Here is a 23643-nt window from a genome sequence, read left to right as displayed (position 1 = left end):
AACATGTTTTTGCTGTAGGAAAGTTATGAAATAAATGCATTTTTTATTTTCAATGATAATTTATTGAATAATGGTACGAAAAAAAATGATATCGTATAAACTGTGGATAAGCGGTATCGCGCGGCATCAGAGGCGGTCTTAATCTTTGTATTTGTATTTGTATTTGTATTTGTATTTGTATTTATTTATTGCAATTCACATGTACATTACAGGTTTTCCAAGTACTTAAGAGTATAGGTAGGTACACAAATGACACATGAAACCCTGATGGGCGCAGCAATCAGGTAGATATGTAAACAATACTAGTCGTTTCGAGCATAATTTCATCAATTGCAGGGTGGTTGAATGGTAAATATTCTAGAATTATACAAATAAGTAGGTATGTAAATTTTTCTTTCGCACCGAGACCGTGGTGAGGCTCTGGCCGTAAGATCTTAGCGAGGCCCTTATCTTTTGAGCTAAGTTAAAAATTGTGAAATGACTGTATCAGGGAAACGTCTTGTCGACAGTCCAAAGAAAATCGAGCTCCGTCATTAACCAATATCGATTCAACAAAACCGATTTATGTCAAAAAGTGAGGCCCAACGCCGAGCTCCATGTAACACCGAAGACTTGATTTCGACGCCTCCCAATGCGAGGCCAGAGGATGAGCTGCAGGTAAGCATACAGCTAAGAATCGAACGCCAAGTGTAAGCTTGGCTGACGGCCGAACGCCTGGAGCGCCGATTGCGGCGCGCTTCTGTGCAAGGCCGAGCTGCAAGAGAGCAGAGCGAGGGCGCAGGCCGATAAAGACTGAAGCCATAGTGTTAAAGATCTGGAGCTTTCCTGCGGGCGCATTCGTGCGACGCCAAAGGCCGAGCTGCAATGGAGCTAAGATCGGATAAGGACCAATGCTCAAGCGTTTTAAAACAGGCCGAAAGTTGAGCTCCAAACAGGGCCAAAAACTTGCAGGTTCAGATAGCGGCTTAATTCCATGCGAGCGATGCAAGGCCAAAGATTGAGCTGCGAGAGAGCAAAGCTTGAAATTTAAACAGTGGCCAAGTTTAATTGAGACCGGATTCCGACGCCCTTCCGTGCGAAGCCAACGGCCGGACATTTGGACGTGGAAACGCTTAATATCTCAAAATTAACCCCCTTTTATGCCTTTTAAAGACTTTTAACCATGCTTGCAATGGTTAAATTCGCGGTAAATGACGGATGGTTAGCTGGCAAAATTAGTTAAGCATTGGATCGGTTAATCGGTAATCCAAAGATGTGGGTTCGAGTCTCACGTTAGCCAGAGTTGATCACAGTTAATTTTTTAATTGTGATTGACATATGTGTAGTGTATATTATATACAATCTATAAATTGTAATGTGGAACGTTCCACAATAAAATGGAAGGAAATCAGTATGTTTATTACAAGCATATTGATGTTAAAATTGATATTAAATCATTTCGTTTCCCCAAGACTAGTAGCGCGGTTACTAGACAGATAAGTTTGCATTTGCCTTCGATATTTTTGAATTATATGGGCCTAAAATACCTTGTGAATGCCTATAAACTGTTTGAAGTGGCGCCGTTAATGATCTAAACTCGATTAAAAATATATTAACTGATTCCGAAAGTAGTAGTAACTACCAAGGTCACGCCGATGCCACGCCGATAGCGCAGCGTCGGCGGCGGCGGCGCGAAAATTTTGTCGGCGGCGGCGGCGCGCCGGCGCGGCGCTCATATCTATTCAAAATGCACAAGCAAAAACTTACCATAAATAATCTTCTTCTCACTTGCCAAAACCAAATAAATATGACAAAGTGTTATCGATCGTTTGTATTATACATATTATCAGCAACAAACTATATGTACTTATTATTTTGTACCTAACTACCTAGCGTTGTTAAGGTATAAGAAGCCATTAACTCGGAAATGCATATTTAAGTAAGTAGGTACCTACTTAAGTAGTGGACATAGGTGACGCTACACGTATATATCTTATAATATACCTTTAAACGAGCAATTCTTGTATAGATGTCATATACACATACATATATTTCGGGGATCTCGGAAACGGCTCTAACGATGAAACGATGAAAATTGCTATGTGGGGGTTTTCGGGGGCGAAAAATCGATCTAGGTAGGTCTTATCTCTGAGAAAACGCGCATTTTTCTTGGTCTTCCAGGTACTGGATATTTAGCCCGGGACACAATATCATATTGGAATCGGCAAACCAAATTCCTTCAATTACATTATTTTTGCTTCGAGACCACAGAATTAAATTGCCAATTTAATCAGATTGTGCAAAGAATTGTCCCATCTGGACACTGCGTACAATATACGACTCAATAATAACTAAATTTCCCATTGGATGCTGTATTTATTTATTGGTTAGGTAAAAAAGCGCTGGTGGCCTAGCGGGCTAGCGGTAAGAGCGTGCGACTTGCAATCCGGAGGTCGCGGGTTCGAACCCCGGCTCGTACCAATGAGTTTTTCGGAACTTATGTACGAAATATCCTTTGATATTTACCAGTCGCTTTTCGGTGAAGAAAAACATCGTGAGGAAACCGTACTAATCCCAATACGGGCCTAGTTTACCCTCTGGGTTGGAAGGTCAAATGGCAGTCGCTTTCGAAAAAACTAGTGCCCACGCCAATTACTGGGATTAGTTGCCAAGCGGACCCCAGGATCCCATGAGCCGTGGCAAAATGCCGGGACAACGCGAGGAAGATGAAATGGTTAGGTACAAACAGCAACACTCTTAACTATATACATGGGTGGACCTTATTACAAAAGGCATGGACAGTTAACAGTGTGGGCGATGAATGCGATGATACATGAAATGCAGCATCTCTACGCGAGTATACGTACGTACCTAGACCTACATATGTAAATCGTGGAAAGTGCGACAGAGTTTCAAAGGACGTTATCGAGTGATTTCTTAATAAATTGCTCATATTTTTCATGCGATTGAACGCTTTGAATTCGCAGTGTTGTCGCTAAGGGCCCATTTAGACGATGCGAGTTTCATTACATTGCGGGTTTTGATCCGTCGGTTGAATTGGACGTAACCAACAGTCCGCAATGTAACTAAAATCGTATGCGAGTTCGCACGCCGTCTAAATCAGCCTTTACGCTGCGTTGGCCTGACAGAGTGACAGCTCTAATGTTCCTCATCATGGCGAACATTTTTCACCAGAATTGCGTAAAAGCGTAAAAAGAGGCATGGTTCGTTTCCAAAGATTTATTAATTATGTAAGATGAGGAAAGTCTAAGACAATTTCGTGCTTCGAATTTTACAGCTATAGACGATATGGGGCTGTATGGCTTCGTACATGATGCGGAAATTTTGACGTTTGACAATTCAGTGACCTTTTCTAGTCGGCTGGTAAACTAGCGGGCACGTTTTGATTTTAGACATGTCTTAGACCTTACCTATTCAATAACTCTTTAGATAGGTTCCAAAGCAATTACGAAGTTCCTAAATATCGCCTTCTAATCACCCCTTGACATTTGTGATCATGAAAATATATAGAATAAAGACATGCTAACCTAGAGCAATAAGCAAACAAGTAAACAATATGTAGGTACGTTAATTAATAATATCTTGAGTTTAAAATTCTTTTATTTTAAGATATAAGTAGGTACTTAATAGATATTATACCTACAGACGCAATTTTACTCCTTTTATTAGATATAACCACAGCTTTCATGGTTGCACTTTAATCGTGCCTTGACGACTAAACTAATTTTATAATGACCATATTTGTGACACATAATACTCTTTACCTAACCCAATATTTGACGAACTCGTTCTCAAACCATCTCCCCTCAACGTCCCCCTATTCCTTTGTTCACCTGTTCATGTAATCTACTATTGGTTGGGATTCTCCAAAGCGGAGCCAAACTTACCTACACGATGCGCAAAGTGGAATCTACAGGTAAGTTATGCACAAGAAAATCAATAAATTTAATATTCTAATCTAATCAAAAAACTTTTCATGGAAGCCGTTGAGATTACCCGTTGACTAACAATACTGTTGACTTAAACCTTATATTTCAGTACGCGCTTGGATGCAAATTAATGACATAGCAGCGGCTTTATAAATAAAAGGCGTGGATGTTTCCGAGCGGGTCGCTGAGCCGGGGTGGTCCTTTAATTGATTCGACGCGAGATTGCTCGCCCGCGGAGATAAGAGGACATTTTTAACCGGCCCTTTTGTTTTAAAAATGACTTTACCCGGTCGGGAATCCGTAAACAGGCGACCCTTTTGTATGCCAATGAAGCTTTTAGCCATGTACCGGAATAATGATTATCTTTATTGAAGCGGACCCACTTTTTTGTCTATTTTGTTATTTTTAGGATTAGGATAACGAGCACATTCACACAAATGGAAATCACTATCACTAAATACACCTTATATAACAAAGTCCTTCGCCGCGTCTGTCTGTTTGGGTGTAGGTATGTATGTTCGCGATAAACTCAAAAAGTGTAATACTGAACGCATTTTCAAAACAAAAAGTCTCTCGCTGCGTCTGTCTGTTTGCATGTTCGCCATAAACTCAAAAATTACTAAACGGATTTTCATGCGGTTTTCGCCTATCAGTAAAGTGATTCTTGACTTTCTTGAGGAAGGTTTAGGTGTATAATTTGATAACCCGTGCGAAGCCGGGGTGGGTCGCTAGTGTACATATTATATATTTGGGTTATATTAAATTATTTGTAGTAAGTATACTTTATCAAAACGGTCATCATATTACAATTTAATTCCTTCTGCCTAGACAATAAGGTGGTGCTCATCTTATATAATATGGCATTTCGCAAAAATCTATTCATTGATAATTCGTAGCTGAATTGGTTACCTACATGACAGGCTAAGCCTAGTGTAGGAACCGGTACAACCATGATTGTAATTGCTTTAAATGTACATAATTGTCTTTTAGTTTAGTTTTTATGTATTTAGGGCCAACCATAACCCTTGTTACATAAGTGCAACGCGAAAAGCTACGCCTTGTGCTACGAACGTGGAACGTGTCGACGTCAACTTTGCTACACAATAACCGCCTTGCTCCTGCAGTCGGATCCGAAACCCAATAGCTTTATTGTCTTCGGTTCAGAGTCTGGCGGTTTTGTCTAGGGCTTTATCAATTTTATTTGCGCAAAACACGTTCATTTTATGATGCCTTTGTTTCGTGGAGGTGGACGTAAAACAATTTACAATTTCGAAGGGTAAAATTCGATTAAGGCAGGGACGCTGAAGGCACCACGCTCAATCAGGTTGCCTGTAAACATTTCATTGGATTCCTTACAACGAGGAAATATTTCGGATATACATTAAGTAGGTTATAAATAGGGTAATAGTTAATATCTGGGTGACCGAGCTTCGCTCGGAAAACATATAAAAACTCGAAAATGCGCATTTTCCCAGAGATAAAACCTAGCTAGATCGATTTTTCGCCCCCGAAAACCCCCGTATAGCAAATTTCATCGAAATCGTTAGAGCCGTTTCCGAGATCCCCGAAATATTTTTTTTTTTTTTTTATTTATTTACACACATACAATTATCATTACAGGTTGCACCCAATGCGATAATGTAGCAAAATATTACATACAAATACACAAGTACCTATATCTAACAAATCATATTTTTACCTATTCAATATAACAAAGAGTTATTAAAGCTACTTTAGTGAATTCACTCGTAGTACATGAAAATAGGTCTATATGCGAGGCTATTAGGTTCAGGGTGCGCACGGCGCGCGTCATCGGCGCCTCGCGCAGCAGCTTGGTGCGCGCGCGCGGCACGGCCAGTAGCCCGGGCTGACGGCGCGCCACGCAAGCGCGCGGAACACAAATACCCACCGACCCCAATATATCCGCATTGTATATTTTTCCCCTAAGCAGCTTAAAGATGTATGTAACGAGTGCTAGCTCCCTTCTGACTTTCAGCTGATTGTATCCGACCATGCCTAAAATAAACAATGTCGGATACATCAGCGGATAAAACGGATAGACGCCGTATTGTCTCATATACATATACCTAATAAACTTATTCTGTATCCGCTCTAACATAAAAATATACTTTGCTTCGTGTGGAGCCCATATTTCAGCATTGTATTCTAGCTGGCTTCTAACCAACGCATTATACAAAGATGTTATAGCCTTCATATTTGTGAATCCATTAGCCGTCCTTAGTACAAAACCTAGATTCCTGAATGCTTTTTTACAAATATTCACAATGTGATTTCGAAACGTTAACTCAGTGTTAAAAGTGACTCCTAGATCCCTTACTTCTGAGACTCTAACCATCAAATCTCCATCTACCTTATAACTATTTTGAATGGGAGTACGCGCCCGAGAGAAAGAGATAGTCATACATTTTTTGGTATTGAACTGTAGAAGATTTTTCTTGCTCCACTGTACGACTCTGTCGATATCCGCCTGCAACGTTTTACAGTCATCACCAGTATTTACCGCCAGGGACAACTTAAGGTCATCTGCGAATAATAAACACTTAGCATCTTTTACCGTTTTAGGTAAGTCGTTTATCATTAATAAAAATTCGAGAGGCCCTAAATTGCTACCCTGACTTACGCCTGATCTAGTAAAATAAGGTTTCGATCTGTGCCCTTCATATTCTACATATTGCTGTCTGTCCCTCATATAGTCTGCAAAAAAACCAAGTAAGTGGGGGGTAAAACCGACGCCTGCCAACCTCGACAACAACACATCGTTATCGACGAGATCGAAAGCTTTTTTGAAGTCAAAGTAAGCAGTATCGGCTTGACCCCCACTATCTACTATAGGTATAATCTGCGCTACGTGACTCAGAAGATTGCTGGCCGTACTTCGTGTCGGACGAAACCCGTGTTGCGCATCCGCGAGCTGCGCGCTCACCTGCTCATATACTCGTTTGTGAATAGCCGATTCAAAAACCTTTGCCGGTGTTGACAGAACCGCCACGGGTCTATAATCCTCTGCCTTATCTCCCGATCCACCTTTCGGTACCGGTATCACTCGAGTAATTTTCCAAATTTCTGGGAATACTTCTAGCTTAAGACAGAGGTTGAAAATGTGCAATAGCGGCTCCGCCAGCACCATTCTACAGTCCCTAAATACGTACGAGGGAATACCATCCGGACCAGAAGATTTTTTTGGCTTAAGTTTTTGAAGGGCTCGCTGCACGTCCTGTAAATCTAGTCTGTCAACCTGAACCCGCGCCGCGCTGTTCTCAGTGCCCGCTGCCACTATTGCGGCGCTTACCTCCAACTTTGGCTTCGCCACGCTGTACACGGAGTGAAAATACCTAGCAAATTCATTACTTACTTGTTCACTGGACAAAGGTTCTCCATTAATTAATATTGTTTTCGTACCTCGGCTGCTTCTTTTAGATTTCATATAATTCCAAAATGATTTAGGATCTCTCGCCATATGACTCTGTACCCTATCTCGATAATGTTGATGCGCTTGCTTTATCTGATTTTTCAATCGAGCCCTGCACTGAGTAAACGCTTCGTAATCTACGGTTGATTTACTAGATTTATACTTTTTATGAAGGCTAGCTTTAACTTTGATATTCCGAATTATCTCACCCGTGTACCACTCAGGATAGATGCACTCGGATAGGCCCCCCTTTTGCCTTTTTTTTGGAACACACTCCTCTATTATCGAATTAAAAGTGTCGTAAAAGTAAATTAAACTATTTTCTAAATCTAAACCATACAAAGGTGTCCAGTCAACTGCAGCGATTTTTGAATATAAAAGTTGAAAGTCGGCTTTGTTAAAGTTCCATTGAGTTTCTGTATCGGGGGCGGGTTCATTGCTGCATTGCCGGGTATGCCGAGCATCGCGATCGCGCCGCCCGCGCGGGCGCACGCACACCGCCAGCGGCGGGTGGTGCGCGTCCACCGGCACGAGCGGCGCCGTCGCCGCGCGCACCCACACCTCCGACCCCTCCACTAATTTGTTAAAAACTAAATCTAAACATCGACCGTTACAATTATTTATTTCATTACTCTGAGTGAATCCACAAAATGTCACAAAGAAATCGTAATATGAACATATACCTTTTGAGCATGAATGTAAGTTAAAGTCACCTACCACTATCACATCGCTATACTTACTACAATATTGTTCAATGATTCTAAACAGTAACATGTATTCATTGTCATTACTGTTTGGTGGTATATATACGACGCACAAAAAAAACAGAAACTTCTTACGTAAGTAAACAGTAGCACCTGCTAGCTCGAACATATGTTTGTCGATATCCACGTTATCGGGAACCGGTACTCGCCGCAGCTCGAGTCGTTGTGTGGCCACGAGACACGCGCCGCCCTGCTTGCGCCCGTCCGCTCGATCGCACCTTACCATACTGTAGCCAGGAGGTATTATTTCCGCATCATAAATGGATTCGTTTAAACCCGTTTCAGTGATTGCAATTATATCCGCGTCTAAAGACTCCACCCCCATAGAAAACTCCTCTAATTTTGTTCGTAAGCCTCTGACGTTTTGATAGTATATATCAATAGTGCAGTTATTCTTGGGTTCGATTTTTCTGGGGGCGACGAAACCAAACCCATTCGCAGAACTCTATGTTTACTGGCCAGTTTTCCTGTCGAGATAACACATCGTATTTGCTTTCCGGAACTCCTATAATAAAGGAGGCATAGTCCCTTTCCGTTCTTTGTTTTACTTTTTCCACTTTAACCGATACGTCCGTTCCACAAATAGTTTTCACGTAGTTTTCCAAGCTTTTTTCTTCTGTGTCCTTCTGCAATCGCCAAACATGTAGATACTTCTTTTTTTCCATACCTCTTATGTCATTCACGGTAGTACTTCCTCCTTTTTTCACTTCGCTGTTAGGGTATCTACTTCTTTTGTGCTTTACCGTTATCCAGTCTCCATCCTCTTCTTTTCCCTGTGCTGTCTTCTGAGGTTCATTTCTCGAGTTTACTCGAGACGCGTTCGAGATCTGATTTTCCGTACTAGTACCTAAACTAGCGGATTTCGTGGCCCCACACTGTGTTTGAGTATTAATATTCAGATTATTATTTTTCTTGGCTGCATCCACAAATGATAATGTCGACGTTGATGGCGATAATTGCTGTTGACTTTCTTTTTGTAATGCTTCATTTTCACCGACCTTTTCCGACACGGGTACCCATGGCAGTGATGAAGGGCTTTTTATCTTACTAACAAGCCTATCCTCCCTTTTTTGCGTAGAACTGCTTAGATTAAGACGCTTTTGTAACAGCTCATTATTTTCGAGAAGAATATTCATTTGTTTTTCTAATATATCAACTTTATTTGCTTTTTCTTGAACTACCTCCATTATTTTTCTTAATTCTTTCAATTCATTTTCTGTTGAAATAAATCTGTTTTGAAGCTCTGAATACTGTTTACTGATCCCATCCATTCGCGATAGTATTTCCATACAGAAGTCCTTCCCTTTACTTTCATGGTCAATCATGGACTCATTCTGGTTAGTAACATGACGTTGGCCGCCGCGCTCCGTGTTTACGTACCGACCGTCCGACGAGGGTGTAAATGTTTTGTTCATCATAAAGTTCACTCGAACCGGTGTCTCAGCATTTCCTCGTTTGGGAATAGTACACACACATTCTGGACAAAGCCAGTTGTCCTTGTAATCCTGCGTAAGCTCCTCAAATCGTTCTGTGGTCATCGCCAGACATTTCAGGTCGTATATTTTTTTGCAAGTCTCTTGAGCACACTCCATATACGAAATGTCGTAGATAACGTCTTTACAGGCATCGCATTTGGTGCCCATTGAATACACACAAATACTTGTAAATACACTCCACTATGACAAGTAAATATGACACGTCCGTTCGCTACCGCTCGCGCGCGTAATATATATATATATATATATATATAAAGAAATAAATAAATAAACAAGAAATGCTCGTTTAAAGGTATTAGATTAGATTAGCCAAAGGTTGTCTGGGAATCCTGGGATAGACAGCGCTTTAGTGATTATAGGTACCGCGTATGTTTACCAAATAGCATATTCGAAGAGTTTTAATTCTTATTAAAATTCAACTTAATTATTTATCTCTAGTTTGAAGTTGAAATAGGTAGCTAGATTGAAACTTCTTTTATTAAATATTATTCATTTCAAAATAACTTTTTTAGTACAAAGCACTGTGAAGGTAACTTCCTTTTGCTTGTTACCTATGTATTTAAACTATTAGCTAATAGCTTACTTTTTTGCTGTAGGTAGTTAGGTACGGTAATAATATTGAAGTGGGGGTACACTACATAATTCCGAAATATTTAATGCCGAATTTTAGAATATCGAACTTTATTATTCCGATTTTTAAATGCTAGATCCATCAAAATTCCGACTGTCGTAATTACGAAGGATGAAAATCACGAAAGTATATATTTCCGATTAGCAAAAAAGCCGATTTTTTTAAATTCCGAACCACATAATTCCGAATATAAAAATTCCGATAGTGATAAACACCGAATTTAACATTTTCGATTTTTGATATCACGAATTCCGAATTGTCATTATTCCGTAATTTTGAATTCCGATTTGACGTGATTCCTATTTTAACTATCCCCATTTTTAAAATTCCGAATTTATCGAGTCGTGTTCCGCATCTGCTCCGGCGCTACGGGCAAAGCAGCCCCTTCGCCCTTGCGTAGCAAAGCGCAGGCACAAATGCCTCCGGCTTTTTACATACACTCTAGGGGTAGGACAGACAAGACCACGTGGATAGTGGGGTGCTCCGATTCGGATTCGTTAGTTATACATATAGACTTTTAAGTCTAAGTGCGTTTAAATCTTATTTTGAAAATCACGAATTTGATTATTTCGAGTACAAAAGATCGAATTTCTGAATACCGAATTACTTTTTTTCCGATCGGTCAATGATTTTTTCGGAATAGACAAATTCGGAAAAAATATTTTCGGATTTTTTTTAAATCGGAACTTTAAGCTTTCGTGCATATGACAATCGGATTTTAAGTTTTCGGTAATAGCATAGTCGTGATTTTCTTCTTTCGTGGTTTTCAAAGTCGTAATTTCGATATTTCGGACATATAAAAAATCGGGATTATGAAAATCGAGGTTATGAAAGTCGGAAAAACATATTTCGGAATATTTGGCTGTTCCCATTGAAGTGGTACTACTGTCGGTAGGTAGGTACTGCTTATATTTAATGCAAAGATATGAAAGTTACGGCCGTTGCAAGAAAATATTTTTCCTGTCATAAAACAACGATTTCGTTTGACGTTACCGTTTCATACCACAAACCGCGTTTATAAAAAAGATTTTCCTCCTCCTACACTTTCCGATATACTCTACGTTATGTTGTCTTTATAGTGCTATAAAGTGGTTATTGCTCAAAGGCGATAACAGGCGATTTATAACACTTTAGTGCGCGCAAGCTTCTTTTGATAATTTCTTGCCGAGCGTGGGTGAGTAGGCAAAAGTATGATCTCTGATTAAACATAATTGTTCTGGATATCGAGGTTCTAACTGTACCGGTTGACTTAGTCGACTCGACACCGACTCCTGTGCTTAGAAAGCGATGTCAATAGCAGCGTGGGTGGGCTGCGACCGCATTCCCTTCTAAGTTCTAACATATACTTTATTTTCTCACGTTAATAATGTTCAGTGTCGCTTTTATCGCACTCGCTGTAAGCTGAAAAAATATTTTGTGCTGGATAGAAAAATACATGACATCTTACTGTTATAGTTGCCTGAAGTGGCGCCTCGGGAGAAGCGACCTTAAGCATAACAGTTTTTAACATTGGATAAACTACTAAATTAACTTGCATTATAAATATCTGATGATCTAACTAAAGAAAACAATATATCTTTATTTAACATAAAAGCATAGCTGGGCAGAAGTCCGTTAATCCGTTAATTGTTAATTAACGAAGTTAAGTTTTCGAGTAACGGATTAACTTTTAAGTTAATTTTAAAAACCTGTAACGGACTTGTTAACTTCCGTTAACTTTCCTTAAGTCCGTTAATCGTTAATACCTAAGTACCTACTCACACCAAGCTCGCGCGCTGCCGCGCCGCGCCGATCACGTTCCGACTAAGTAGTTTGCGTTAGGTTTGTATGCAGTGCAACTTTACATAGCGCGAATTGTCGCGCGCTTTACTACTGACTAAGAGTCTAATATTGCCTACCCCGTGCGCCGTATTAATTTTGTTATTACGAGAGTATGACAGAGTCGATCGCGGCAATCTGAGCAGTTGCCATATAAGATACACGGGTGCGAGCGAGACAAATATAACAACTTACTTACTATTCGAGACCGAGTGTCAAAATTTAAGATTATTTCTACTTGTTTTATTTCCTATTGCGTATATTTACGATTTCGAGTTAACGATTAACTTTAACCTCCGTTAAAACTTTTGAAAAGTAACGTTTTAACGTTTAACGAAGTTAACTTTTTATTTATCGGATTAACGATTAACGAAGTTAACTTTTTGATTAACGGTGCCCAGCTCTGCATAAAAGGTAATATAACAAAGGCACATTGCATAAGCGCGGGTCGCGGGTGCAAACCTCGGTTTGTTTTCGAAACTTAACATTTGTTACCAGTGTCGCTTTTCGGTGAAGGAAAACATCGTCAGGACCGGAGTCCGGATTAATCCCAATAAGGCCTAGTTTCCCCTCTGGGTTGGAAGGTCAGATGGCAGTTGCTTTCGTAAAAACTAGTGTCTACGCCAATAGGCTACATGACTAATTTTTTTTTATGGTATCAATCGATCGGGTTTGTTTTTAGGATCAAATGTCTATATGGGACCCATTGCATTAAAGTAACACAAAAGTCAGAAATTGTAGTCAAAGTCCGGCAGTCGCACTTCACTCGCGAAACGCCCTATACAAAACGGCCAGAGGCCGTGACGTCATCGCCCATCTTGTAGTATGGACAAAACAAGAAAATTGCGTTTTTGTCGGTGAAATATTGCGTTTATGTATATAGTTGCTATACAATATTTTTTTGGATGAAATGTAAGGAATCGAATACCCCTTACTTTTATCGTTTTTGAAAGTTAAAAAAAAACTTAAATTTTGAAACTTTCAGGTCCTGTAATTTTGTAATTTTTCAACATTTTATTTTAATATCCACATTATTGTGATATTTTACTAGATTTTGTTATAAAATTCAACATGTGTCATCATCCCTATTCCTGGGATTAGTTGCCAAGCGGACCCCAGGCTCCCATGAGCCGTGGCAAAATGCCGGGACAACGCGAGGATGATGATGAACAAAGGCACATTACAGTGAACCCCGCACTAGGCACGGAATCGCGGGGGTCAAAGTCATCACGAGTTACCAATACCCATATATGTATTTTTACTAGGGACATATATTTTTTCTTTCGGAACAATTATTTCCGAAATTATTCACTTATCAAAAAGTGGTTGTTGAAGACCCCCTATTCGTTTTGAAAGACCTATCCAACGATACCCCACACTGTAGGGTTGAAGCGAAAAAGAAATGACACCCCCACTTTACGTGTAGGGAAGGTAACCTTAAAAAAAGTCTGGATTTTATTGTAGGACTTTGTTGGATTTATTGGTTTAAGTATATATCCATGCCAGATTGCAGCTTTCTAGCACTAACGATCACGGAGCAAAGCCTCGGACAGACAGACAGACAGACGGACGGACATGGCGAAACTATAAGGGTACCTCGTTGACTACGGAACTCTAAAAAAGAAGTGTGAACTTGTATGTGTTGTGTGTAAGCTTGTTGTACGAGTGTAATCTAAAAGTGTAATGTAATGAAAATGTGAATTGAAGAACTCTAAAAGGAATGAAGAATTCTATGAATATGTACCTATAGTGTAAAACACACTAAAGTATTAAATGGCGTACTCTTGGCGTACTCGAAGAGAGGCCTATGCTCAGCAGTCGGCGATCAAATACTGATAAGATGATGATATTCTGTAGCAAAGGTTTACCTACCTCTCGTGTCCTGAAATCCTCGCGACGCTCAAGATTCCACTTTTTGTACTAAGTCTCCATTTTCATAAAAACATCACAATAGTGTTTTAATGGGGGCTTCTTGTCGACATCAGGTCGTGATTAATTTCTTTGTCTTTCTCATTAATGTTTTTTAAAGTGTAATACTGATAGCTTATTATACAGTAAATCTAATTATGTAGTTACATACACTGCTTTATCGAAATACATATGATAAGCTCTCATAAATAAGCGCATGTGATGACAGCCATTTCATTTGATACACACTCAATAAACTGTTACCTTGACTTATATAAATGATGAAGACATATCAAATTCCTATCTTTCTTAGAGATGTTCGAAATTCGATGGCTGGCACTGAATGTGTTAATGACATATCTCACTCACTCATGAAATACAAGATGTTATTAAACATGTCATAATAGTCTTTTTTAGGGTAAAAGCGGCCAAGTGCGAGTCGGACTCACCCATGAAGGGTACCGTATTTAGGGGATTTATGACGTATTAAAAAAAACTACTTACTAGATCTCGTTCAAACCAATTTTCGGTGGAAGTTTACATGGTAATGTACATCATATATTTTTTTTTAGTTTTATCATTCTCTTATTTTAGAAGTTACAGGGGGGGGGCACACATTTTACCACTTTGGAAGTGTCTCTCGCGCAAACTATTCAGTTTAGAAAAAAATGATATTAGAAACCTCAATATCATTTTTGAAGACCTATCCATAGATACCCCACACGTATGGGTTTGATGAAAAAAAAATTTATGAGTTTCAGTTCTCTAAGTATGGGGAACCCCCAAAATTTATTGTTTTTTTTCTATTTTTGTGTGAAAATCTTAATGCGGTTCACAAAATACATCTACTTACCAAGTTTCAACAGTATAGTTCTTATAGTTTCGGAAAAAAGTGGCTGTGACATACGGACGGACAGACAGACAGACAGACATGACGAATCTATAAGGGTTCCGTTTTTTGCCATTTGGCTACGGAACCCTAAAAACGGGACCCTATTACTAAGACTCCGCTGTCCGTCCGTCTGTCACCAGGCTGTATCTCACGAACCGTGATAGCTAGACAGTTGAAATTTTCACAGATGATGTATTTCTGTTGCCGCTATAACAACAAATACTAAAAACAGAATAAAATAAAGATTTAAGTGGGGCTCCCATTACAACAAACGTGATTTTTGACCGAAGTTAAGCAACGTTGGGCGGGGTCAGTACTTGGATGGGTCACCGTTTTTATGCTTGTTTTGCTCTATTTTTTGTTGATGGTGCGGAACCCTCCGTGCGCGAGTCCGACTCGCACTTGACCGGTTTTTTATTTAGCTCATGCATCAATGTTTAGGTGAATGATGGACTCAGGGCATAGACTAGGAATCCTCTAGACGGAGTTTAGAGCAATTATTTCATGAAACCTGGAAAAAAATACTGGGGTGCGGGGGACGAGGTGAGCGAGTCCCGTGCCGTGATTGGTCCGTTCAAAGACACGGACGTCACACAAAGACACTGACTCGAAAATGGAGTAAAACTACCGTATTTTTGTAGCAGAGGGGGTAACGCTACTATGCTCAGTCTGGAGGATGTCTTGTCTGTGACTCAGGGTAAAACCATAAACAATAAAATGCAGTGGAAAACAAAATATATTTTATTAATAAATATCTCTAGGCGGTGGTCGGCCAAACAGAAGCTTCCATGACACAGGCTGTATTAACTCAGACATCAAATCTGATCCTTCATTATAAAACTGGAGAAGATTATTTAAATAATTAACCATTTCATAGGCATCAGGAATATTGTCTCCTTCCGAACAGTATTTGTATATTATGAGAGAGGGCACATCATGCTCTTTACAAATTTGAAATATTTGAGTTGCAAAGCCCCCTCCGTATATCTTAATGCCGCCTTCCAATGACTCATGCACCAACCAATTCAAAGATTTCATGCACTCTTTATATGGTGAAGTCTCACTTACTAAGTATCTAAAGGGAGATGTCATTATGTGCTTCTTTTCATGAGCAAAACTGCTGGTGAGCACAATAATATCGTTAATTTGTTTTGCTTTGAATTGGTTTACAACATCCTCTAGGAAGGTTTGTGCGTATTCAAAGACAAGAGGTGCTCTCAGCTGTAGAATAACCATTTGTCTTTCTCCACATTTGTATGCTTCACAACTGGTTGAAAGTTTGCTTGATTTCAAGTCGTACGGATCATAACCAGCAACAGGGATAAGAGCTGGGCTGTAAACCGATGCAATTTTCTTCATATTTAAAGACGAAATTAGCAAGTCACAGGCAAGCTGCCCAACATTTCCCACTGCAACGCTCGGAATTATCAATGTAAACCCCTTCAAATCACCAGCATCGAAGAACTTCCAAAGGTTGATTTGAACCATTGTTGATGATTGTTGTTTCACAGAACAATTTAACAAAAAAACTTTAGAAATTCGATTAAAAAGATTACAAATTTTGAAACTTGGAAAGCCGCATGTCATCGACAAATTTCGACATTTTGACGTTTTATTTGACATAAACTTTGGTGTTGCTACCTGCTAATACAAAATCTATTATGGTACTAATAAACATACGAACCGATAACACTTGCTAATGGACCCGATGTCGGACTCGACGTCGCCTGCGCGATGTCGAGTCGTCGAGAGCGAGAGAGATATTTTTCTCGCTCTCGCTTAAAGTGATAACACACTATCGCACCGCACTTGGTGCGTCACACCCATAACCTCCAAGGTCGCGGTGCGAGCGATAGTGCGGCGCACCGTGACTATGGTGCGGTGCGGTAGTGTGTTAGGGCTCTTACACGTACCGTGGGTAACTAGCCCAAAATTGTAGAATAGTCTGTTGACATTTTATTTGTGACAGCCCTCTGTTCGTGTTCTTTGATTAATAATAATGATATGATATTTTACATCTGAATGTGGTTTGTGCTCTTCTTGATTAATACTTTAGGCTTAAAAACATCAAAAAATAGTTAGCAAACATTCTAAATTATTAATTTCAACTGATATGACAGAAAACAAAAGTATAGATCCGCAGATAGAAGACTTCATTAACGCCGAAACGCAAAAACAACGTTTCCAGGTTAGTCATGTAAAATTATTTCCTTATTGTTCTTTCTTCATTGCTTGAGAAGGCATGACTCTCACATAATAAGTAAGTACTTTTAAGCGACTTAATGTATTTTTTTAAGCGTATATTTGTATCTGCTTTACACGTTTTATATAAGCTAAAGGAAAATGCGGACTCACTATAATTTTATTATACTTACCTTTGATATTTTTCAGGTGTTGGTTCACGGTCTTACCGACACATGCTGGGACTCCTGCATGGGCCGGCCCTCGACGCGCATGGATTCTAAAACGGAAGTATGCATTATGAACTGCGTTGAGCGCTTCATTGACGCAACCACATTCATTACGAAACGTTTGATGAACACTACTAAATACCGTTCGGACGCCCCGCTAGAATTCTAGCAACTGACTGTTTTGTGGTACTAAAGGACTAAACAGAACTAAACATGTTCTCCAGTGTACGAAACTTTTTGCACCGACACAGGAGGAAGTTTATTGTAACTGGTGCAGTATTCGGTGGGCTGTACTTACTAACAAGTTACGCTCAAAAAAAATTACGGGAATGGCAAGAAAGAGAAGCAAAAAAATTTTTTGAGATGACTCGTAAAAAGCAGCACTTTGAAAGCACTGAACGGACTTGTAATCAGACAATTCTATCCTTGTCTAAAATTGTCACGGATAATATTTTGAGTTCTATAGACACTGAAAGAATTGTTCAAGAGTTGCAGGAGAACCCAGAAAACAAATTGGCTTTGTGGGAACAAATGAAAATAATGATTTTCACTAGAATCTGTGTCATTGTATATGCATTGACCATATTGCAAGTGACATTGAGAATTCAACTCAATATAATTGGAGGATATCTCTATAGAGACTCTGTATGTGAGGAGGAACCCCTTATTGACAGTGATCTACAAGCTAAATACTTATCTTTATGCCATCACTTTGTCAGCCAAGGCATTGAAGACTTTGTAAAGCAAATTGAACAAGCAGTCAAACGTGTTGTAGAGCCAGTGTCATTGAAAAAGAAAATAACATTACAAGAAGTAGAACAATTGTTCTGGTCCATACAAACTATTTTATGTACTGATACAGTACAAGGAGATCCAGTAAAGAAAATGGTGCACTATTTAGTGGGGCACACTGCTACTACTAATGGACCAAAACTGGATACAATAGTAAAAGAAACTATGGATGTATTGGAAAGTGATGAGGTCACCTCAATAGCTATGTCCTCGATTGGCAGAAGTTTCTCATCTGTTATTGATGAAGTGGCAAATTTGTTTGCAACCAGGTCGGCTCCAATTACTAAGAACCATTTGGAAGTAGGAGAGGGTCATGTGGTCACAAATGGAGCTCTAAGGCTGGGTACAAGTCCCAGTCCATTCATAGATGTAAATAAAGTAGAATTGCATTTTGTTAAAATTTTACCACTGATCAATGAACTGATCACTAAAAACACATGCAAGGGTAATACTAACATTCCAGATTTATTAACTCAACAGCTAACCCTCAATGACAAGTTAAAATTGTTGGGTGCAAATATTTATGAAGTATTCAGTAGTTCCTAAATTTAGTGCTGTGCTAAATATGGAGTTGGATTTGGTTTGGGATTCCGGGTTTGTTTTTTAAAGTTATTGTAGTAATAGTGGCTAAATGGTTCTCTCTAGAGATGCCCCGAATAGTGGTTTAGGCCGAATACCAAATATTTGGCATGACATGTGAACATTTTGAGTCACAATTATCATGAAAACTGATCGCTAACAAAGCTCAACGTTAGATGACGTTAGCTAAGATATATTTTTGTTGAACAGCATTAATGAATAGAGTCAAACAAAACAGACTCATGAGAAAAATAAAATGTTTTTTAATCAACAAATGCTCAAAAAAGGGTCTTCGTATTTAACAACTTTCCAAGACCACATTATAAATATACCTACATAGTTTATGGTTATTGTTCTTGTGCAATTTTTCTTTTTAAGTAGGTGCAACAGATATTCGGTATTCGGCCGAATAGTAGGCAACATTCGGCCGAATACCGAATATTCGGCAATGTGGCCGAATACCGAATAGTTGCCGAATATTCGTGGCATCTCTAGTTCTCTCATAAATATTATGATGTGATGTTTTCATGCAAAGCACAGGTATCATTTTGCATATTGTTATTATTATGGACTGTCTCGAATTAATTCCATATTCAATGCCGGTAGTATATTGACATGATAGTGCTTACCTAAGAATGACACATCAAATATTTCAAATGGTTTTCACCACTAAATACTTTTAGACTGTAGTTTTAATAATGTATAATTTATTGACTGGTAGTTACTTTGAACAATATTGATTTCATTCAATATGTCACATGATTTTGACCATGACTAATATCTACATAATGGATAAGATATTTGTATATCTGTAATGATAAGGGGGAAATAAACATACAATTGGAACAATTCTTCCTCTATTACTAATAGTCCTTTTCATGGTGGCAGTGTTCTTTTAGCATACTGAGTTTATGAGTAGCCTGATACAGATATTGTGCCAACATAGGCTAATGAGGTTAAAAGCTCACAGATTATTATAAAGGTACCAACTCTCTGGCTCTAAAAAAAATCTATTTGGTGGTTTTATTTATATATTTGGTATATCTAAAGAATTGTTTTTCTTTCATACTACTGCAACGCCATCTGCGTTACACTTTGCGAGTTTATCGTCATTGAAGTGACACAGCTATGCTGCAGATGGAGATAGCAATACCGCTTGCTCTCTCTAAGTCTAACGCATAACTGGTGGCTTAAGTGGGCCCAATATGTATAGGTACCTACCTACCTATTAGGTGTATTATATGTACCTAAGTCTTTCCCGTACACGGAACAATGGTGTTCTGAACATTAGGGAGGCGTGCGTGAACCCAAAGCCAACACAACACGTAGAGTAGATACCCTTTCGCTTGCCGCCGCTAAAGAAGTTTTCACTTCAAAAAAATCAAGAGTTCTCTGAAAAGGACTCTAGTCTCTACAAAAGACTCGGGTCTCTAACAAGTAGAAAAGAACTCATGTTTAGACTTAATTAGCGTATTGGTTTTTAAAGAGTCGGCAACGCGCATGTAACACCCCTGGAGCTACAAGTGCTTATGGGCTACAGGTACCGCTTACCATCAGGCGGCCCGTATGTTTGTTTGATATCAACGTGCCTACGTAGTTATTAAAAATAAAAAAACTGACTTTTTAACCTTAATATTATGAGACATTTGGCCGGGTTAAGGAAATTAATTTGCTGACCACTTCATGCTTCGCTATTCTGGCGACCAGTCTCTTAAAATATTTTCGCTAAGGATGGCAATGGTACCCGCTACTAGAAACAACTATATTTAATATCATTAAAAGGACTCATCCTTTTAATGATATTAAATATAGTTGTTAGCTCACTACCTACTTAAATTTATTGTGTCATTCCGTTCTATTGTAGCGTCGGACATGCTTTATGTGATGTTGTTGTTTTGTTTCTTCATTGTCGGATCTCATTTCACGCGTGAGTAACAGCTTTGAAACGTTCCTACTTACATAATTCAAACGATAAAAATAAAATACCTACTACTTAAAACTGATTTATTGAAGGAAACCGCTCATCTCATCTGATCATAGAATGTTTACACTGCCGACCCCGTATTTCGCTTGTTAATACCTACGCTTGGAAAAACACTCTTATTTGTGCCATATACCATTTATAATCCAAAATCAGTGGACAGAATAAGATACCTCACGTTCGGCGGTTGAGTGAAATGTTCAGCGCGGTTAGCTTATTCCGTGTGCATTGATATGCGGCCGGATATCTAAACTTTGATAAACGGAGCTATTTATCTTTATTACGCAAATACATTTATAACTCCATCCACAAATGGGTGCCGTCCAGCGATATCATGACCACGATGTTGAATGATTTAAATATATCTAAACTTTAGTTGATAGAATACTCCCTCTTTTTAACCGACTTCCAAATCTAAAAGGAGGAGGTTATCAATTCGGTTGTATGTTTTTTTATTTTTTTATGTTTGTTACTCCATATCTCCGTCATTACTGGACCGATTTTGAAAATTCTTTTTTTGATTGTATGTATATTCATACAGATTGGTCCCGTTTTTGTCAAAACCCAGTTCTGATGATGGGATCCATGAGGAATCGAGGGAACTCCTCAAATCTTAAAGGCATACATATAGTGATTTTTGTGTTTTTATCAACAAATCAAGCATATACATTCAGAAACGTGACATTTGATGAAGTGGAACTGCTGATGATGATCAGAACAGAACTCTTCAACGACGCATAGTTCACGTTTGGCGATTTGTCCTCTTCGTTATGTTTGTTAAGCAAGTTAAGTTTTTAAGCCACATTTTTGTCAAGCTCGAGTTCTGATGATGGGATCCATGAGGAATCGAGGGAACTTCTCAAATCTTAAAGGTGTGCGTATAGAGATTTTTGTATTTTCATCAGAAAATCAAGCATTTTTATTAAAAACTGTCGCATTTGATGAAGTGGAACTGCTGATGATGATCAGAACAGAACTCTTCAACGACCCATAGTTCACGTTTGGCGATTTGTCCTCTTCGTTATGTTTGTTAAGCAAGTTTAGTTTTTAAGCCACATTTCTGTCAAGCTCGAGTTCTGATGATGAGATCCATAAGGAATCGAGGGAACTCCTCAAATCTTAAAGGCATACATATAGTGATTGTTGTGTTTTAATCAACAAATCAAGCATATACATTTAAAAAGTAACATTTGAGGTAGTGTAACTGCTGATGATGACCAGAACGAAACTCTTTAACGACGCATAGCTCGCGTTTGGCGATTTTTTCTTTTCGTTGTTTGTTAAGCAAGTTAGGTTTTTAAGCCATATTTATGTCAAGCTCAAGTTCTGAACATGGGATCCATGAGAAATCGAGGGAACTCCTCAAATCTTAAAGGCACACGTATAGAATTTTCTGTATTTTCATCATAAAATAAAGCATTAACATTAAAAACTGTCGCATTTGATGAACTGGAACTGCTGATGATGATCAGAACAGAACTCTTCAACGACGCATAGTACATGTTTGGTGATTTCAAATTTCGACTTTGACTTGGACTGGGACCCGGTCTCGGATCCAGATCCGGACTCGTACCCGGATCCGGTTCGGACCCGGACCCGGACCTGGACTCGGATTCGGACTCGGACCTGGACTAGACCCAGACTCGGACACAGACCCGGACCTTGACCTGGAAAACCACCATGATACCTAAACTAAATAAACCACTATGATTACCTACCATAAAATGTAGGTATAAAGTATGATGAGGCCAAACCCCTCCCGCTCAAACCCCCGTACACCACACCGCATGCGTCGTTAAGTGGGTTAGGTTAGGTTTGAACTGCTATCCTCACAGAACCGAACAAAAGTGGGTTAGGTTAGGTTAGAACTGCGAGCCTTACAGAAACGAAATGCTTCCTTTTCTACATAGCGCACCATCTACAATAATCTTTCACCGGGCCGCATAGAAGTCGGTTTTTTTTTTCTTAAAAATTATTATTATTTACCTAGTCGAAAATTGATTAGCGTAGCATATCGTCCGATAAATTTACGACTAAGCGAAAATAGTAGGTAAATTAAACCGTCAAATGTTAACGGACACGGGCGTAATTTATGCGGTTAGGGAGTAAAAAAGTATATAACTATGTAACCTAGTTATTGTATGATGCTTTCTTAGCTTTCCAGTCAGCAAGCGGCGAAAAGTGTTTGTGTGTGCGACGGTGCGTATGGAATGGTATGGTGTGGTGTGGTGCCGTCATTGCAGGCGGCGGCCGTGGTGCGGCAGCCTGCGCGCGCAGCCCTGCCGACGTTGTTGCCGCGCGGCCCGACCGTCGCGCCGTCAACCAACCAATAGCCCGACCGAACTCGGCACGAGCGCGCGCCGCCGTCTCCTTATCGACGTGCAAACGTGATACACCTCTACGGGTGATACCCGGACCTTCAACAGTGCCGCACATTTTGTTTGTGAACAATATTTTACAGAAACAATCACTAAAGAAGCCAGAACCCAGAGCGCCGATCTAATACAATTTACATTATCAGTGGCTGAAATAGCAGAAGCGTACAATCATGTAAGTAAATAAATAATCAGCAAAGCTGTGCTTGTTTTGATTAAAAATCATTCAATAAATCACTGAAACGATTTTGATAAATGTTAAATAAACATATAAGTATACTTACCTATTAGTAGAATTCGGTACCTACCCAGAAGACCAAATACCTACACAAATAACATGCGTCCCATGTTGTGTACGGTTTATGTAGATGTACGCACTTTTTATTCGTTTTGTTATAACTTTTGTGAAAATGTGACAGCTCTTTGAGGAAGCATGAGAAAACATCAGGGATGGTATTCCTATCGCGATATTATTTTGCTATCAAAATCGTTGCAGACTTCTTGGTCTATCTACCTATTTTCGTTTTCTTAATATTTTCAATTTGCATAGAGAGAAAAATCGCAGGCCTATTGATTGCAATATCATGCTGTGATATGTCCATGCTCAGCTTATTCCACAGATTTTTAAATCGGATAC

The 23643-nt window shown here is 39.3% G+C and overlaps 4 protein-coding genes across 5 annotated transcripts in view; 2 read left to right on the top strand and 2 right to left on the bottom strand.

The window, feature by feature from the left end:
• The window catches only part of LOC134663232 (protein male-specific lethal-3), a 177823-nt gene that overhangs the window by 17361 nt on the left and 136819 nt on the right, over nt 1–23643 (bottom strand). The gene's annotated exons all lie outside the window — the stretch shown is intronic.
• On the bottom strand, nt 15587–16427 carry LOC134662831 (proteasome assembly chaperone 2). Its single transcript, XM_063519157.1, has one exon. It carries the CDS (start codon nt 16354–16356, stop codon nt 15613–15615), a length of 744 nt encoding a protein of 247 aa, XP_063375227.1. The 5' UTR covers nt 16357–16427; the 3' UTR covers nt 15587–15612.
• On the top strand, nt 16879–18707 carry LOC134662818 (mitochondrial import inner membrane translocase subunit Tim8 A-like). Of its 2 annotated transcripts, none has more exons than XM_063519139.1 (2): nt 16879–17056; nt 17260–18707. In XM_063519139.1, the coding sequence occupies exon 2, from the start codon at nt 17493–17495 to the stop codon at nt 18615–18617; it is 1125 nt and encodes a 374-aa protein (XP_063375209.1). In that variant the 5' UTR covers nt 16879–17056; nt 17260–17492; the 3' UTR covers nt 18618–18707. The 2 variants fall into 2 exon arrangements, with proteins under 2 accessions (XP_063375209.1, XP_063375217.1); XM_063519147.1 differs by having other exon boundaries at nt 17260–17512.
• The window catches only part of LOC134647250 (glycoprotein 3-alpha-L-fucosyltransferase A), a 30485-nt gene continuing 29702 nt past the window's right edge, over nt 22861–23643 (top strand). Inside the window, exon 1 of the mRNA XM_063501524.1 lies at nt 22861–23181. The gene's annotated coding sequence lies outside the window, so the exon portion shown is untranslated. The remainder of the gene's footprint in view (nt 23182–23643) is intronic.

The sequence above is a fragment of the Cydia amplana genome, chromosome 1 (genome assembly GCF_948474715.1).
Source record: "Cydia amplana chromosome 1, ilCydAmpl1.1, whole genome shotgun sequence".
NCBI classification, from domain to species: domain Eukaryota; kingdom Metazoa; phylum Arthropoda; class Insecta; order Lepidoptera; family Tortricidae; genus Cydia; species Cydia amplana.
Note: the sequence above shows the minus strand (reverse complement) of the source record. Positions and strands in the feature narration are given on the sequence as shown.

Coding starts and splice junctions, on each gene's coding strand:
- LOC134662818 (XM_063519139.1), top strand. CDS start 17,493: ATGTTCTCCAGTGTACGAAACTTTTTGCACCGACACAGGAGGAAGTTT.
- LOC134662831 (XM_063519157.1), bottom strand. CDS start 16,356: ATGGTTCAAATCAACCTTTGGAAGTTCTTCGATGCTGGTGATTTGAAG.